This window comes from Leptosomus discolor, chromosome 1 (assembly GCF_034619465.1).
Source record: "Leptosomus discolor isolate bLepDis1 chromosome 1, bLepDis1.hap2, whole genome shotgun sequence".
Taxonomy (NCBI): domain Eukaryota; kingdom Metazoa; phylum Chordata; class Aves; order Leptosomiformes; family Leptosomidae; genus Leptosomus; species Leptosomus discolor.
This window is the reverse complement of record NC_141391.1, coordinates 218,499,062-218,515,676: the sequence shown is the minus strand read 5'-3', so window position 1 is coordinate 218,515,676 and position 16,615 is coordinate 218,499,062. Positions and strand designations below refer to the sequence as shown.

The 16,615-nt window shown below is 64.7% G+C and overlaps 1 protein-coding gene across 2 annotated transcripts in view; it reads left to right on the top strand.

Annotated features, from left to right (window-relative positions):
- SBF1 (SET binding factor 1) overlaps positions 1 to 16,615 on the top strand; it is an 82,187-nt gene that overhangs the window by 50,553 nt on the left and 15,019 nt on the right. The window contains exons 3-17 of one of the 2 annotated variants that reach the window (XM_086481211.1): positions 519 to 656; positions 855 to 989; positions 3,492 to 3,602; positions 5,532 to 5,555; positions 6,728 to 6,833; positions 7,378 to 7,510; positions 8,771 to 8,879; positions 9,670 to 9,783; positions 10,529 to 10,606; positions 11,130 to 11,243; positions 13,165 to 13,293; positions 13,503 to 13,601; positions 14,175 to 14,379; positions 14,720 to 14,832; positions 15,352 to 15,501. In XM_086481211.1, coding sequence (XP_086337337.1) covers positions 519 to 656; positions 855 to 989; positions 3,492 to 3,602; positions 5,532 to 5,555; positions 6,728 to 6,833; positions 7,378 to 7,510; positions 8,771 to 8,879; positions 9,670 to 9,783; positions 10,529 to 10,606; positions 11,130 to 11,243; positions 13,165 to 13,293; positions 13,503 to 13,601; positions 14,175 to 14,379; positions 14,720 to 14,832; positions 15,352 to 15,501 — 1,758 coding nt within the window. The remainder of the gene's footprint in view (positions 1 to 518; positions 657 to 854; positions 990 to 3,491; positions 3,603 to 5,531; positions 5,556 to 6,727; positions 6,834 to 7,377; positions 7,511 to 8,770; positions 8,880 to 9,669; positions 9,784 to 10,528; positions 10,607 to 11,129; positions 11,244 to 13,164; positions 13,294 to 13,502; positions 13,602 to 14,174; positions 14,380 to 14,719; positions 14,833 to 15,351; positions 15,502 to 16,615) is intronic. The other variant, XM_086481208.1, reaches the window with a different exon arrangement.

Below are 16,615 nucleotides of genomic sequence, written 5' to 3'. Positions count from 1 at the left end.
GCGGGGACCTGGCCGGCTCGGTGCTGGGGGCAGGTAGCCGCCTCGCACGGCACAGCCCAGCCCAGCTCCTCGCAGCCCCTGGGCTGGGGGAGCTCCTGCTGCTCTGGGACGGGTGTAGGGCACAGGGTGGTGGAGGGTGCTCAGCTCAGCCAGGGTGTCCCGTCACCCTTCTTCCCCGCTTGCGTTTCTCCGAGCGGCTCCTGCTGTCCCTGCGGAGAGGAGGGGAAGACGCCTGCCCTGTTCTCCCCCACAGAGGCTCTGGCCGGTGCTGTCCCCCGTCCCAGACCGTGGTGGCTGCGGGTGCTGCAGCACGCTCCGGGGAAGGTGGCGCAGCCATTTCCCTCCGTGCTCCACGGGCGACGTGCTGCCGCACCGAGCTGCCCGTCCCCGGGAGCCGGTACCTGGCGGCGTTGGTACCCGGCAGGTGTCGTCCAGCCTGCCGAAGCGGTGCGGGGAGCGAGGGCGGTGGCGCGGACGGGTCGGCCCCTCTGAGCGCCGTCCCCTGCCCTCTCTCGCAGTTCTGCCAGCCCAGCGGCTGGCAGCTCTTCACGGAGAGGAACCCCCCGACCTTCTTCGTGGCCGTGCTGACCGACATCAACTCGGAGCGGCACTACTGCGCCTGCTTCACCTTCTGGGAGGCCGTCGAGAGCGTGCAGGTACTGCGGGCTGCCGGGGTCGGGTTGGGAAGGGTGGTCAGCACCACTGGCGGGGAAGCATCCAGCTGCCTTTGGCTTTGGCCAGCGGTTCTGGCTTTCCCTGTGTTGGAGGAATCCAGGCCCTGGTGTCAGAGGCTTGGCAGAGGGTAGAGCATCCTTTTTCTGACCCTGGGACTTGGCTGATGTGTGTCTCCCTAGCCTCAGAGCCACGCCAGGAATGGTGAAGGAGAGGAGGAGGAAGAGGAGCCGTCGTCTCCCGTTCAACCTGCGCAGCTCTTCGCTCCCAAAAGCTTGGTGCTGGTGTCGCGGCTGGACCACGCGGAGGTATTCAGGGTAAGTCTGAGATGGCCTGCGGCTGGGGCGGGGGGAGCAGGGCCCCTGCTCGGGGCGGGAGAGGAGAACAACGTTTCTAAAACCTCCTGGCTCTGGAAGCAACCAGGAGCCACGTAGTCACTGCCAGGGACAGGAGCTGCAGGAGCTCCCTGGCACAGCACCCCGTGGGAGAGCGGCCTGGCCCCAGCCCGCTCTTTGCATCCCGGTCCAGCTCCCCGAGGCGGGTCAGCGGCTGCCTGTTGAACCTGAGCGGCTGCTGCAGAGCAGCGACCCAAGGGCTCGGCCACGCCAGGCAGCTGGTGGCCTTGACCCAGATTTGTTAATAGAAAAGCCGTGAAGAACAGCCCGTTCCTGTGGGAGCGTTTATCTTTGCCATCTTTGTTTCCTTTAAACGTGCCGCATTATGTGGCTGTAGCAGGTTTGGGAGGGCACGGGCTGCAAGCTGGAGTGTTGACAAGCTGCCTCGGTGCGTATTGTGTCCGCAGCTCTGCGGCTGGGGCAGGGGGGGCCTGGGCAGCCTCCCCCGGCCCGAGCGGGCTGGCTGCCTCGCTGCTCCCTCGGTCTGGAGGAGGAATCCCCTCGGCGTTTACGGTGGGGGTCTCCTCTGGCTTGGCCGGGTGCTCGGCTTGTAGGAGAGCAGCGTTCTCCATCAGGCCAGGCCGTGTCCTTCTTTTTTCCCCTCCCACCGCGAGGATATCGCTTCTGGGCTCTGTTCTTGGACCTCTTGTTCTGTGAACGGGCGCACATGGTGTTCCCTCGGGGCGTTCAGTGCCGAAGGCGTTAATAACTGATGGGGGAAAAAAATCACTCCGTTCTCTGGCCTGGAGCTGCTTCAAGCAGCAGAAACTCTGGGCTTCGCAGACTCACAGCCCCAAACCATGTAACTGAGGTTGGAGGCACCTCTGGAGGCCTCTGGTCCAACCCCTGTTGGAGCAGCTGGAGCGGGTTGTCCAGGATAGCGCCCGGTTGAGTTCTGGCTGCCTCCAGGGACGGAGGCCGTACAACTTCTCCGGGCAGCCTGTGCCACTGCCCAACCCCCCCCGCGGCAGGAAAGCCTGTATGCTCTGGTGTTGTGTTGGGGAGGTTGTCTGAGCCTCGTCAAGCCTGTCTTGGAGGCCCCGTAACGTCGGCACCGTGCGTTTGGCTGCCTGGTTTCGTGGCTCAGTGGCTTGAATGATCCACCTTGGTGATTTCTGAGGAACGGGTGAGCGACGAGAGCGCTACAGTCCTGTTGTTCTGGGCCTTGGGTCGTTTCCCCCTTAGCTGTGACCCGAACCCAGGAATGTCGCTGGGTGTCCCCAGAAGGTCTCTGCTCTGCAGCAGCGAGTGCCACACGCCTCCGACCTGCTCGAGGGGAGCCGAAGCAGCGCTGCTTTTAGGCTGAGGTTGTGGCAGGACGCGGCCTGTTGAGCGGGGTTTGCCTCTCCCCTCGCTGCTCCCTGTCCCTGCCAGGAGAAGGGCGACGGGTGGAGACCGTTTGGGTCAGCGGACGGATTTCGCTGCCTGAGTTTGAAGTGCAGCTTGTTACTTCCCCAGCACAAGGCTCGAGTGGTCGCGGCTCCTTCTCTGATCAGAGGTCTCTCTGTAGCCTGAGAGCTGGACCTGTTGGTCCTCTTGGTCAGCACGATGCTGGACTGAGAGTCTGCCTCTTGCTCGAGGTGAGGTCAAGCCGTACACGTGCTACACCAGGAGCCTTCACCACCGTTCAAGAACGTGCAGGAGCGTGAGCTTGCTCTTCACTCGGTTATTCCAGCGTGCAGCAGCCTGCCTGGCGCCTCCTCTCCAAAGCCTCAGTATTTGTGTTTTCTCCTTTCCTCCCTGACATGGGGAGATGGTTTGAGTTAAAAAAGAAAACACCCAGAGGGTGCCTTGAAGACACATTCTTCAAATTCCTTATTCATGTGTATTGTAGCTGTGTTGAACTTGTGCCCCCTGAGCCCCTCCGTCCTGGAGCTGGTGTTGCTTCCCAGACGTGCCCGGCGGGCAGAGAGCAAGCGGAGCAGGGCCCGGCCAGCGTCTCGGCCAGCCCGCGGTGGAGAAGTGGCTCTCCTTCCCATCCCTTGCTTGGGGTTTTTGTGAGACTTGATGTGAATCTGCAGGGACTGGGAGTGCTTGGGGGTGCTGGAGAAGTCCAGCTGGTTTCGGTCACCTCTGCCCATGGAGCTTTTGGAGCCCCTCCGCGCTGCTCCTGCCGAGCTCTAGCCCAGGGCGCGGGTCTGGGGATGGCTCTGCTGGGGTCGGTGATGGGGTGGGGAGGTGCTGCTGGCTGGAAGTAGACCGAGCACATGCTGGAGGTCCTGTCCCTGCTGATGAGGGCTCGCTGTGAGAGGTCTGAGGGGCAGGACCCAAGAGTTGACTGTCACAGGGTGCGTTTCTGTCTGGAGACAAGCACTGGGAGCCCCTCCACGCGGCCGTGCTCCAAACGGGAGGGTGTCCCCAGCCGCACCCGTACACGTCTGCTTCCCACCCCGGTGCTCAACCGTGCTGTGCTTTCCTCTCCAGAACAGCCTGGGTTTGATCTACACCATCTACGTGGACGGGCTGAGTGTGTCCTTGGAGAACGTCATTGGAAACCTCCTGACATGTACCATCCCCATCACCGGGGGAGCTCAGGTGGGTAACCTGCCCCTGCCTGCTTCCCTCTCCTTGCTTCTGCCTCCTGAGCAGCTCTGACGGCAGCAGGGCTGTTTTGCTCAGCTGTGTTCTGGTTCTGCTGCCCTGGGGTGAGCTGAGCGAGGCTGCCTGGGCTCGTGGGCAGAGTCTGGCTCGGCGCACTGGCCACTGAGGGGCTGCCGCAGCGCGCTGCTACTGGCAAGTGCTTGGCTAGAGCGGGCAGTGCCTTCCCGAGTGCTTCGAGAGTAGAAACAACAAACCTCCGTGATTTGGAGCCGCTCAGCTCCTAGATGAGCTGAGAAGATCTTGCTGCTTCGCGTAGCTACCGCTTGCCATGACGAGGCAGCTTGGTCTTGGCTCCTTGCCCCCTCCAGGAGGGAGCGCTGGGTGGCTCGACCATCAGCTGGCTTACGTAGTCACCGATCGATCTGTGCAAACAATTGCCACGGTCTGTGGTCGTTCCTGCATCAGGGAGGTCTTGTTCCTCCACTCGGCTCTGTCTGATTGCCTGGAGAGCTGCTCCAGAGCCAAGTGGTCACAGGCCATCTGTGAGAGCAGGGACGAGTCAGCTCGAGGGAGATGGGCCAAGCGAGGCTGACGCTTGCCAGATGAGCAGCTTGGCGCTCTCTCCTCAAACCACTGGCTTGTGCCTGTGCGTGGCCGGCATCTCTGATGGACAGGGCTCGAGAAGCAGCAGCCTCTCTTGTGACCAGAGCTGAGGCCATCAGAGATAAGCAACCCTCTTGTTTTTCCCCTCTGAGCCATGTGTTCCTCTAGCAGCCCCCCTCCTGCTCTCGGGAGGCCAGCTGGGCTCAGGCTCGCTCGTGTGAGCAGCAGATGGGTAAGGAAGGGCTGATGGAAGCTGGCTTGGAGATGGCAGAAGTGGAAAGAGTCCAGCTGGACCCTCTGGCAGGAGGCATTTGGAGACAGCAGCGTAACGCCCTGGGCCTCTTCTGCCACGCTAATGCCTGGAACCTAACGTGGACGGGCGCTTGTCTCCTGCAGCGGCTTCGCTTCCAGCTGAGCTCCCCTCGCCCCAGCAAAAAATGCCACCAAAGTCTCTCGCACCCAGGCTGCACCCGAGGGGAGGAGGAAGGAGCCTTTGCGAGGCTGGGGCAGCACGGCAGGTCCCTGGTGCCTGGAGCCAAGGGTTTCCTCCACCGCTGCGGCCCCTGACCCTGCGGGCAGGCCGCTGGCTCGAGCCCGTGTCTCTGCACGGGCTTCTGGGGCAGAAGCGGTGCCCCGTGGGCTGCCGCCCTGGCCCCGCCATCCCTTGGCGCTTCCTCTGGTGATCCAGAGCGATGGGGGTCCTGGGAGGGCCCGGCGGTGGTCCTGGTATTTGCGGGAGAGGGGCGGATGCCAGCCATATCCCAGTCCTCCGGAGAAGAAAGCCGGGTGCTGCCCGCACCCTGGGGGCTGCGGCCGCGTGCCCAGCGTCCTGGGTTTGCTCTGGCCGAGGGCGGGAGCGTTCCCGCAGGATCTGCCCGGCTCTGCCCGGCTCCCTCTGGTTCCTCCCCGGTGGGACGTGTGAGCAGCAGGACGGGAGAGGAGAGGCTCCTCAGACCAGGGCGGCTCCTCGAGCCGCTGCGGCTCACTGAGCGGCGCTTTTTGGCACGGTGGTTCGTCACCTCCCAGTTCTTGCAGGATCGATCTGTGCTGTGGGAACAAGCAGCACTGGAGGGAGGGACAGTTTGTTGGTGGCGCTTCCCTTCCCGTGCTTTACCCGTTCCCCTGCCGTGTCCAGACGCCCTTTCCCAGCGTAGTAGCTGTGGCTTTTGCTTCGTGTGTGTGTGTGTGCGTGGGCATCTCTCCTCTCCGAGCGCGCCGGTCCCTGCTTGTCGTTGGCCTCTGCCCGTGTTCGTCTTCCCCGTTTTGCTGTCTGTGTGTGTTTCTAACTGACTGTGCTATCTCTGTCTGTCCCCATCTCAGCTTGACGCGGAGGACGAAGCAGCGGTACGCACTCCTTTTCTTTCCTTGGGTCTGTCTCCTCGTTAGCAGCCCCTCTTACTGTTCTCGAGGGTGGCACACGCCGCAGCCGCTGCGGCGGCGGAGGCCCGGGCACCGTTTGTCTCCGTCAGGGGCACCCTCGGGTGTGCGTGCGTCTGCGTGTGTTGCTCTGACGGGCAGCAGGGGCCCTGGGCTCCGGGGAAGGGGGTTGCGCTCCTGCCCCGCAGCAGACTGGCCGTGCGCCGTTTGCCTCCCCGTGGGGGCGTTCTCCTGGGGAATGGGGTTGTGAAAACGCGGGGGGCTGGTCTTGAAGAGCGGGTCAGGGGTGCGCTTGTCCCTGCCCGGCCGGCACAGCAGCGTTCGGGAGCAGATTTCTGGGCTGTTGTGGTGGCGTGAGCTCTTGTGGCTGCCAGGGGGCTGGGCGAGGAGGTGGGTTGCATGGCGAAATCTGCTATTGCAGCGGAGCGTTTTCCCTAGGGAGGTGCAGAAAGAGCAGAAGAGGGCCCGTGACCTGGTCCTGCCCCAGCCCCTATGGCCTGGAGAGAGTGCGGGGTTTCCCCGTGCCGCTGGGAATGAGCTTAGGTCTGGGAAGAAAGTTATACTGGAGAAGAAGCGTGAGACTGTGCCCAGTCTGTCCATCCCCAGCCCTTCTAGCAGGAGCCGTCGGGGCCTGCTCACGCCGCCTCGGCACCCTGCCCGAGGGGGGAGGCAGCGGCGCTGGTGCTGCTCCTTCGCCTGGCGGCGCTGGCTGGGCACGGCACCGGTGAGCTGCGTCCCCCTGGGCGCGAGGCCCTGGAGGGCCCCCGTGGGCTGGGGCGCAGCGCGGGTCTCGGGGCTCGCTGCCGCCTTCTGCCAGCCGTCGAGGAGCTGCTCGTGCCGGCTGGGAGCGCCGGCAGCAGGTCTCCTTCCTCCCCGTGGCCCCGGCCGGGCAGGCAGCACGCGTGTTCTCTGCAGCAGCCTCGCTCCGGCCGTGAGGCGGCGTGAGCCGTGGTGGGGCCTGCTGCCCCGCTGGGTACGAGGGTTGCGCCGAGGGCACGGTCGCCCTGGCCCCGTGCGCCGGGGGGATTCGGGCTGCCGCTGGCTGGGAGAGGCGGCGGGGCGGCCGGCTTGCCCGCGAGGCTTGTGCTCGCCCCTTGCTCGGGTGGACGCCCAGTGACCGGGTCGGTTTTCTCTTGCAGAGGACGATCTCCCTGGGAGCAGGGGACAGGCAGGTGATCCAGACGCCCATCAATGACTCGCTTCCCGTCAGCAGCTGCAGCGTGGCCCTGCTCTTCCGCCAGCTCGGTGAGACTTCTCCCCGCACCTCCTTCTCATCGGGTCCGGTGCCAAAGCCAGCTGGCCCAGTCCCGGGCTGGAGTTCCCTGCACGTCCCTTCCCACCACGCTCCTGAGCCTGGCTTGGCAGCTCAGGGCTCTCTTCCAGCTGCAGCCGCCTCAGACCGAGCCCTTCCCGGCCCCGCTTGGCCTCCCCTTTCCCAGGAGAGCAGGAGACGGGCAGGCCTGCCCAGCTCCGGTGCAGGCGCGTGGCCAGGTCTCATGAGAAACGGCCCAGGTGGCAGGAAGGGGTGCCCGGAGGTGCCCTGCCTCTCGTTAAAGGGCACGGGCAGCTCAGCAGGGGTGCCCAGCGTCTCTCAGAAGAGGGGCTTCCTTGGGGGAGCACGTACCTGGGTGACCCAGGAGCGGCTTTTGGGGAGGATGTTGAACTCCTCTGTGGTGCAGAATGGGGAGATGGGGAGTGGGATCCAGCTCGGATGGGGGTTGGTGGTCTCTGGTGGGGTGCGAGAGGGGACCCCTCGTTTCTGAGCACTCTTCTCTCCCTTTCTCCCCAGGCATCACCAACGTGCTGTATCTCTTCTGTGCAGCGCTTACTGAACACAAGATCCTGTTTCTCTCCAGCAGTTACCAGAGGCTGACCGACGCCTGCCGGGCTCTCCTTGCACTTATGTTCCCCCTCAAGTACAGGTGAGGGAACCCCACCGCTCCTCGAGCACCTCGGCCCTCCGACAGCAACCTAGAGCCGTCCGGGGCGCAGCCGCCTGCCTCCCCCTTGCTTCACGAAGCCTTCGCTGCCTCCTGGTTCCGTAGCCAGCGTGGCTGGTAAATCCCTGTGTTGCAGGCCCTGCCGGCAAAGGGGCAGGCGGGGGAACGCCCGCAGGTCTCGGCTGGGCTGAAAGTCCCTTTCCTGAAGCCTGCACAGCAATTCCAGAGGGCGCCCACAGCAGTGGAGGGGTGCGAACCTTCCACCCCTGCCTCCCTCCTCTCTAGGGCCAGGCGGGGCTCTAGCGCTGGAAGCAGGGAGCGAGGCGTTACCAGCAGTGTCCGTAGCTCCGGGAGCTGCTGGCCGGCGCTGTTCCGAGACGTGGCAGCTCCTGGCAGAGGGAAGCAAGGAGTTGTGCCCGTTGGGCTGGGGGACGTGGCCTGGCAGCGTGTGATCACCCCATGGTGTGCGTGGGAGAGGCCAGGGATGCTTCCCTCTCCGGAATCCATCCCTTTTCCCTTCCCTCAGCAGCCCTCCGTCCCAGCCCCGGGCACAAGGTCTCACTGAACGGGGAGGCTGGACGCTGGGAGGCTTCCAGAAAGCCACGGTGCAAATTCTGCCCTCCCTGGAAAGGGCCACGTGCATACAGGGGTTTTGTGAAGGTGCCAAGGGGGGTGGCCAACCCGCCGCGGTGACTCCTGCGGGATGGCCGGCACCCTACTCGCCCCAGCCCCGGGGAGCTGGTGGTGCTGTTGGCCCACGGGGCCCGGCCAGGGAGGGGGAGGCCAGCTCGGAGACTGGCCGCCACTGGGGCTGTTTGCTCATCCCCCAAGTAGGGCGGTGGAGGTAGACAGGCCGTTGTTGCTGCCAGCGCCTGTCGCGCTGTTTCCACGCTGGCCTGCCGTACCCCCGGGCTGCAGAAAGGCTGTTTGTACTCCAAAGAAAGCTTTCCTTCGGGGTTAAAGTGCTCTGCTGGAAACCTGTCCCCTGGTCAGACTTTGATTGTAACTCCAGGGCCGGAGAATGGTCACGGTCAGTGTCCCCAAGCCCTCAGAACCCTTGCGCGGCCGTAGGGCACGTCCTGTCTGGAGGGCTGAGGGTGCCAGGAGGAAGGCTGCCTTCCTGGGGACACCGTCACCCCCCAGCCTCTGGAGGTGGGGGTCATCGGCTGGTGTTGCGGGCGGTGCTCGGGTGGAGAGCAGGGCTCGACTGGCTGCAGCGACGCTCTTCTTTTCTGGTTGCAGTTTCACGTACGTGCCCATCCTGCCTGCGCAGCTCCTCGAGGTGCTGAGCACCCCAACGCCCTTCATTATCGGAGTCCACTCCATCTTCCAGTCGGAGACGCAGGAGCTGGTGAGACGACGCTCTGTACCCCCTCCCTCGTGCCGGGAGCAGAAGCGGCCCAGGGAAGGCACAGGGCTCGTGTGCCGGCCGCCTCAGGTGGCGGCAAACCTTGTCCTGAGGGTGCCCGGGGCAGCGGGCTGAGCACAGGCTCTGCTTGTTCAGGCCGGCCAGCCCGGGCTGCGAGCCAGACGTGCCACACCAGCCAAGCCGGGCTGGCGGGGCCACGCGCCGTCGGGGCTTGGGGCCGCGGAGCCTGCACGCGAACGGCCGGGGTTAACCCAGGATTTGGGTTTGAAACGCGGCCGGCAGCGCTGCTCCGCGTTGGCCCTTCGGAAAGCGAATTAAATTGAAGCGCGGAGAGTCCGGCCTCAGCTGACGCGCGCTTCCGTGCAGCCCTCTGGGCACCGCGCAGCGTGCCGCCCGGGTCTGGCAGGGTGGCCCTTCTGCTGGGCCGGGGTCAGGGCTGGACCCCTCGCCCAGGCTGATCAGACGCTGAGGAGTCTGATGCCGAGCAAAGCTGCGTCCCGCCCCTGCCCCGTTGTCCCCCCGCTGCCGCCTTCGTTGCAGGGAGCGGTGGGATCCCGTCACCGCGTGTCTGTTGGCAAATGCTTGGGTTTGGTGGCAGTGGGAAAGAGAAGATAGCTGCGGAGGGCCGGAGAGCTCAGAGGAGATGGAGACACCGCTCCCAAGCCCTCCTCCCCTGAGCTGGGCTTACCCCTCGCTAGCTCTCCCAGCGGGAGGTGGTGGGGAGGGGGTCGGGAAGCCCGGCCTTGTCTCATGCCTGTCCTGCCCCTTCCAGCTGGATGTTGTTATCGCAGACCTGGACGGCGGGACGGTGAACGTCCCCGAGTGTGTGCATATCTCCCTGCTCCCCGAACCTCTGCTCCAGCAGACCCGGGAAGCCCTTTCCATGGTGAGTGCTGCGGCCTTCCCCCATTCTGCGGGGTGCAAACACCTCGGGAATGACTCACGTTTCCAGGGGGACCCGGGAACGGAGCAGCAGGGGCTCCTCAGAGCAGAGGTCCGTACCTCGGGGTCCCGCTGACTGTGCCGCAGGAGACCTCTCCTGATCCTGATGGCCTCCGGTGCGTGGCAGTGCCGGAGCTGGGGGTTCTTCTGCCAAAGGTTTCTGGGAATCAGGCGGCTGGATCCCAGCCCGTGGGCAGGAAGCAGCTGCAGCCCTGAAGCTTTTCTGGCTGCTCCTGTGTTCCCAGAGCCCGCTGGCCGTGCGAGAGCGTGCCCAGGACAGCCGTGCCAAACAAAGGCTGCACGCCGGCTGTGACCGGGGGGGAGCCGGGGGGGGGGGCTGGTTCTGCCGCAGCCCCGCTGCACCGAGCCCCCAGCCCTCCCACGGCGTACGGCTCCCCCCAGCAGAGGCTCCCCACTGCCCTCAGCCCACCGAGGTGTCCCCGGGGTCGGCGCTCCGGGCAGCGGGGCTTTACAAGGAAGGGTCGGGCCTTGAGGCTTCCCTTGCACAGCACGGAGTTTTCTGAACCCTGGTGGTTCCAGCCCTGTAGGTTTGTTTCCAAGACCCTCAGACTGTTTCTGTGGGTGCTGTCGGGTTTCTGGGGAATGCTGCTGCTTTGCCTTTTCCAGCTGTGAAGGTAGAGATGCCCCTGGGCCGGGGCCTGAGCGTGCTTTGTGCCTTGTCTGGGCAGGTCTTGGACCCCGAGCTGGAGGTGGCAGATCTCGCCTTCCCCCCTTCAACGATTTCTGCCTCTTCTCTCAAAATGCAGGTGAGTGGAGCGGGGGGGGAGGGGACAACCTTCCGGTGAGGCTGCCGTCCCTGCCCGTTTCTTGGGCATGGTTGTGGTGTAGCTGAGGTTAAGAGGCAAAGCACAGTACTGCCAGGATGCCAAGGCCACAGCTCCAAGCCGCGGCCTGGAAGCCAGCAGTGCCATTTCGGTAGCTGGCCCGTGGCTGCCGCGTTGCCTGCCGTGCTGGAGCAGGGACTGGGGGCAGACACCGAGCATTTGGGCCCTTCATCAAACCCCAGGGCTGCGAGAGCTCCCTTTTCCTCCGCGTGCAGCGTCAGGGACACTGGGAAGGGGCGGCAAAACAGTGAATCCAGCCCGCCACGTCTCTTTCTCCCTGGAATTTCTGCTGAGTTTCCTGCCCTGCTCAGCAGAAGCTGACCCTGACACGTGGTTTGATCCCCTCGCCTCTGTGCTGGGGGTAAACTCCTGCCCGCCGTGAGCCGGCTTGTCCGCACCCTCTGCCTGACCACGCCGTGACCACGCCGCCCTTCCTTCTTCGCAGGATAAGGAGATCCGTGCTGTCTTCCTCCGCTTGTTTGCACAGCTGCTTCAGGGCTATCGCTGGTGTCTGCACATCATCCGCATCCATCCCGAGCCCGTCATCCGATTCCATAAGGTGAGGGGCTGGCCTGGGGGCTGGCTGGCCCCTCGGCACGGCGGCTCTGCCAGCCCGGCTCCCGTCTGAGCAGGGGAGGAAAAGAGCCGCCGCTGGGAGCTGTGATGGGGACGGGAGGAAGCCTTTGGGGCCTGGGCAGCGAGGGAGGGCAGGGGCCGTGTTTCTGCCGTGGCTCGGCTCCCGCTGCTCCACCGCCCGCTGCCCAGGCGGCAGAGTTAAGTTTTCCCGCTCTCCTGTGGGATAACTCTTCAGGAGGGTGGGGCGGAGGTTGGGATGAGTCGGTCTGTGAAGAGGCCGGCACAAGCGCAGCCATATCTCGAGGACAGCCGTGTGTTTCCAGCGAGTGGCCTCTGTGACATCGCTCCCGGGTCCGCCTGCAGCCCCTGTTTGTCCTTGACCCTCCCGAGGTCTGGCGGGTCCGGCAGCGCTTCCCTGCTTATGCCCGTCTGCGCTCAGAGGCGCTGCGGCTGGCGTCCCCGCTGCCTGGTGGCAGGCCGCCTTCGAGGCTCCCGGAGGGTGTCCCTCCCGTCCTGCCCTGCGGCTGGGGATTTTCTGAAGATCTGGGGAGAGGAAGGAGGCAGAGCCAGCCTTCCCCGGCCCTTCGGGGCTGTTCGCTGGACCTGGCAGGGCAGGGAGAGCAGGGAAGAGCTAGCAGTGTTCGGGCACCCGTGGAGGAGACCCAGCGCAGGAGAAGGCAGCGGGACGGGGAGCGAGAGCAGAGGGAGAGAGCACAGCCCTGCCGCAGCCGTGCCCTCCCCGCTGCGCGCTCGACGTCGCCGAGGTCGGGCAGGGAGGAGCCTTCCTGCTGCCTGCACCTTCCCGCTCTGCCCAGCCCGCCGCGAGGTCAGGGGGGGCGACACCTCGTACCCCCAAAAGCGAGCCAGGAGAGCGCACGTGAGCGTCACCAGCTGTCGAGTGTGCTCTGGTCTCTGACATCTCGAGTCAGCGGCGCGTCCGTAAGGGTTTCGAGCTGTGTTTTTGTGCTCGACAAAGATTCCAACAAAGATTCGGTCGTTCCATAAAACCGTAAACACGCGGTAAACATGAGAAATGCCCTTGCACAGAACGGCTATAAACCGAATAAAGTACAGCAGACTTCCGTTTAATGAAATCCTTCTGTGCAGCGATGGTATGCGGTACAAAATAGCCTGAATTTCACTTATTTAGCAGCATCCAGGCCTCACAGCAGGTTTAGGGCTGCGGGAGTCAGCAGTCTGTGATCTGGTGCTCTGCACCTCTCGGCTCCTTCCCCTGGCAAGGGGCTGGTCCAGCTCCTCCGCAGAGCGGCGAGCGTGGGTGGCGTGGTGACCCGGAGGTCCGCAGTGTCATCGGGGCCGTGGGCGAGCGGTCCCTGCCGTAGCACCGTCGTGAGTCGGTGTGCAGCGAGCAGGGGAGGGCGTTTGGGGGAGCAAAAGCTGTTCCCCACCGGCCGCTCCTGACGGCTCGTGGTGTGCCGCAGCCGGTGGCGCTCGGGTGGGGTGAGCTCCCACGCTCGTCTGCCGAGGGGAGCGGAGTCCTGAGGGCTTGATGCAGGCGCAGGGGACCTGGTGCTTTGGGCTCTGTTGGTGGTGCTGGTGAGAGGCTCCTTCAAAGCCACATTTGGGGACGAGGTGGGCTGAACAAGCGTGGTCCAGGGTGAGGTCCTCGTCACACTGCTTCTCCCGAGGGGCCGATGCTGGTGCTCTTCGCTTGCCACCGAGCACGTCCTGCTGCAGCTGTGCCTCTGCCACGGGCCAGAGGCGCGGGTTTTGGTGCAAAGCCTGTCCCTGTGCCTGCACGGGACGGGGAAGGAGACGGTGGGGTCCCACTGCTGTGCGGGCGCCTGTCCTTCGCTGCGGTCGTGGTGTCACCCACGCCGCCACCTCAGCCGGGACGACTGATGCCTGGCCAGTGCTGCTGACAGCGCTCTCCCCTCTTCCAGGCAGCCTTCCTTGGGCAGAGGGGGCTGACGGAGGATGACTTCCTCACCAAGGTGCTGGAGGGCATGGCGTTCGCTGGCTTCGTGACCGAGCGGGGGGCCCCGTACCGCTCCATCGACCTGTTTGATGAGGTAAGCGGCGGTTTGGGAGCAGCACGCCCCTGCCCCGCGCGTCCTTGCTCCGCTCGGCTCTCCCTGCCCCTCGAGGGACTGAGCGGGGGGGTCTGCCGTGACCCTCCAGCTGCAGCGTTGCGCTGGGGGACGGAGCCGGGGGACGGGAAGGGTGGCCGGGTCCTGCCCAGCAGGCAGCTGCGCCTCTCACCCGTCTCTCCTGCTCCCAGCTCGTGGCTTACGAAGTGAAGCGCATGCGTGCGGAAGAGGGGAACAAGCAGAAAATACTGCGGCACATCAAGGAGCTGGCGGAGAAACTGTACAAAAACGTGAGTCCTGGAGAGGCCCCGAGCGCTGGAGCTGCTCGGAGCAGGGTACGGGGCAGGGAGAGCCTGGGTCGGCGCCCCGCTCGGCCTGTCCTCCCTCCGTACGCTCTCGCCGTCGTGTGCCACCCTGCGCTGTCACCTGTGGCGGGGCACCTGCTGATGGGCCCAGAAGTGTCTGGCCCGGCGAGAGCTGCTCCCAGGCACGAGGTTCCTCAGGCTGGGGTGGCCTGAGCATCAGGCACTCCGCGGCTTCGCTCCCGAGCAGCCGCCTGGTGTCTGAGCCAGGGCAGGCCAGCAGAGCAGCGCCGGCGGGGCCCTCGGCCGTGTCAGGACGGAGCTCCTGAATGGCGCTTTGCTCGCCGCTGTGTTCGGGGCCCAAGCGAGCTGTCCTTGCACTGCTCCCCAGCCAGCCTGCCCTCGGGGCTGCAGGTTGCTGGGGGTTGTAGATACCAGCTGGGAGAGCGTTTGGCCTCAGAGCGGCAGAGGTTGCTGAAGGATCCCTCGCTGGGGCTCCTGCCCTGGGAGAGGACGCGCGATGTCCGCCTGCCTGAAGGGAAACTCTCTTTGCTGTGCCAGGAGAACCCGTACCCCGCGGTGACCATGCACAAGGTGCAGAAGCCCACGGAAGGTTGTCACCTGCGCCTCCACCAGAAGCCTTTTCCCCGTTTGGATGAGGGGACGGTGCAGTGGATCATTGACCAGGCCACTGCCAAGCTGCAGACGGCTCCTCCTGCCGTGAAGGCGGAGAAGAAATGCATGGTGCCGTCGGGACCCCCCATTGGTACGTGTGCGCAGGGGGCCTTTCCCTGCGCTGAGGAACCCCGCTTGGGAGGGGCTTTACCCTGGTGTCGCTGCCATGTCCGAGGGTCCCACATGAGCAAAATGTGCCCTGGAGAAGCAGCAGCACTGGCACCGTCCCCATTAGCTTCTGCCCCATGGGCTGCTTAGAGCTCCTTAGAGTCTGTCAGCCAGCATGAGGGGACAGCTGAAGACCCCACAGCGTCCTTCCAGCATGAGCTCTTGGAGCCTAGAGCCTCCCTGCAGGGGAGGGGGCACCCGTCTCTCGCCACCCCGGGGTGAAGCCTTGCCCTGGCTGAACTAACAGGCGATTCTCTCGCCAGCTGCCATCATGGAGCGCAATGGCAACGCCCTGGCCAACAGCGCCCGTCGCCTGGAGGTGGTCAGGAACTGCATCTCCTACGTCTTTGAGAACAAGATGTTAGAAGCCAAAAAGGTGAGAGGGGCTCCCGAGGAGCTGGTGGTGGAGGGGAGGGGGGGGGGGTTGCTCTGCCTCTCCTCCGTGGCGGGCTGGAGAGGACGTTCCCTGCCCACGTCCCGGTCTCTGCTGACCAGCTCTGTGCCACGCGTTCCCCTCTCCGCCCTGTTCCTCCTGGTGTCCCTGGGCTTTTGGCCGATCGCTGCACTGCACCAGCTCGGCGCTATTTCTGCGTCTCCCAGTGCCCCCCAGGGTCTGTCCCGTGGAGGTAACCGGGCTGGGGTCCTCCCCGGCCTTGCTGAGCAGGGACCTCTGGGGGCTGTGCTCCAGCTGGCCAGACGGGGGGTTTCGCTCTGGTTTGCCTCCACGTCCGAGTGCGGATGAGCCGTCTGTAAACACCCCGGTGTCGGCCAGCGCAGCCGGAGTGTGAAGCCCCTCCTGCACCCCCTCGTTGTGGGCTGCCCTTGAACTCGCCGTCTGAGCGGAGCCCCGCTGGCTCCCGTCTCTCTACCCCGTGACTCCTCCTTTCCCCGGCAGTTATTCCCCGCGGTGCTGCGCGCCATGAAGGGCCGAGCAGCCAGGCACTGCCTGACCCAGGAGCTGAACCTGCACGTGCAGCAGAACCGGGCCGTGCTGGATCACCAGCAGTTCGACTTCATCATCCGCATGATGAACTGCTGCCTGCAGGTAGGAGAGGGCTGGGGAGAGCGTGTCTTGTGGGAGACAGCGTGGCGCAGGGATCGGAGCGGGTCAGAGCTCCGAGGGTTGTGATCGGTGGGGCTGAGTCCAGCCGGAGGCCTGTGGCCAGCGGTGTTCCCCAGGGGTCAGTGCTGGGGCCTGTCCTGCTCAATACATCCCTCACCCACCTGGATGGAGGGCCGGAGCGTGGCCTCGGCAGATTTGGTGACGATAGGAAGCTGGGAGGAGGGGCAGATCCAGCAGAAGGCTGTGCTGCCCTTCAGCGAGACCTGGACGGGCTGGAGAGCTGGGCGGGGAGGAACCAGATGAGGTTTAACAGGGGCAAGTGTGGGGTCCTGCACGGTGGGGGGAATAACCTCACACACCAGTCCAGGCTGGGGGTCAACCTGCTGGAGAGCAGCTCTGCGGAGAGGGACCTGGGGGTTGTGGTGGACAATGGGATGACCATGAGCCAGCAACGGGCCCTTGTGGCCAAGAAGGCCAATGGCATCCTGGGGTGCATGGAGAAGAGTGTGGCCAGCAGGTCGAGGGAGGTTCTCCTCCCCCTCTGCTCTGCCCTGGTGAGGCCACGTCTGGAGTGCTGTGTCCAGTTCTGAGCCCCCCAGTTCAAGAGGGACAAGGAGCTACTGGAGAGAGTCCGGTGGAGGGCCGTGGAGATGATGAGGAGACTGGGGCATCTCTGCTACGAGGAAAGGCTGAGAGACCTGGGGCTCCTTAGCCTGGAGAAGGCTGAGAGGGGACCTTATCAACACTTATCAATATCTCAAGGGGGGGTGTCAAGAGGATGGGGCCAGGCTCTTCTCAGTGGTGCCCAGTGACAGGACAAGGGGCAACGGGCACAAACTGGAGCACGGGAAGTTCTGCCTGAAGATGAGGAAAAACTTCTTTGGTTTGAGGGTGGCAGAGCCCTGGCACAGGCTGCCCAGGGAGGCTGTGGGGTCTCGTTTTCTGGAGCTATTCAAAACCCACCTGGACACGATCCTGTGTGACCTGCTCTGGGTGAACCTGCTTTAGCAGGGGGTTGGACCTGGTGGTCTCCAGAGGGCCCTTCCAACCCCTGTCATTCTGTGATTCTGGCTGGGGGTCTTGCAGTGAACCCTCT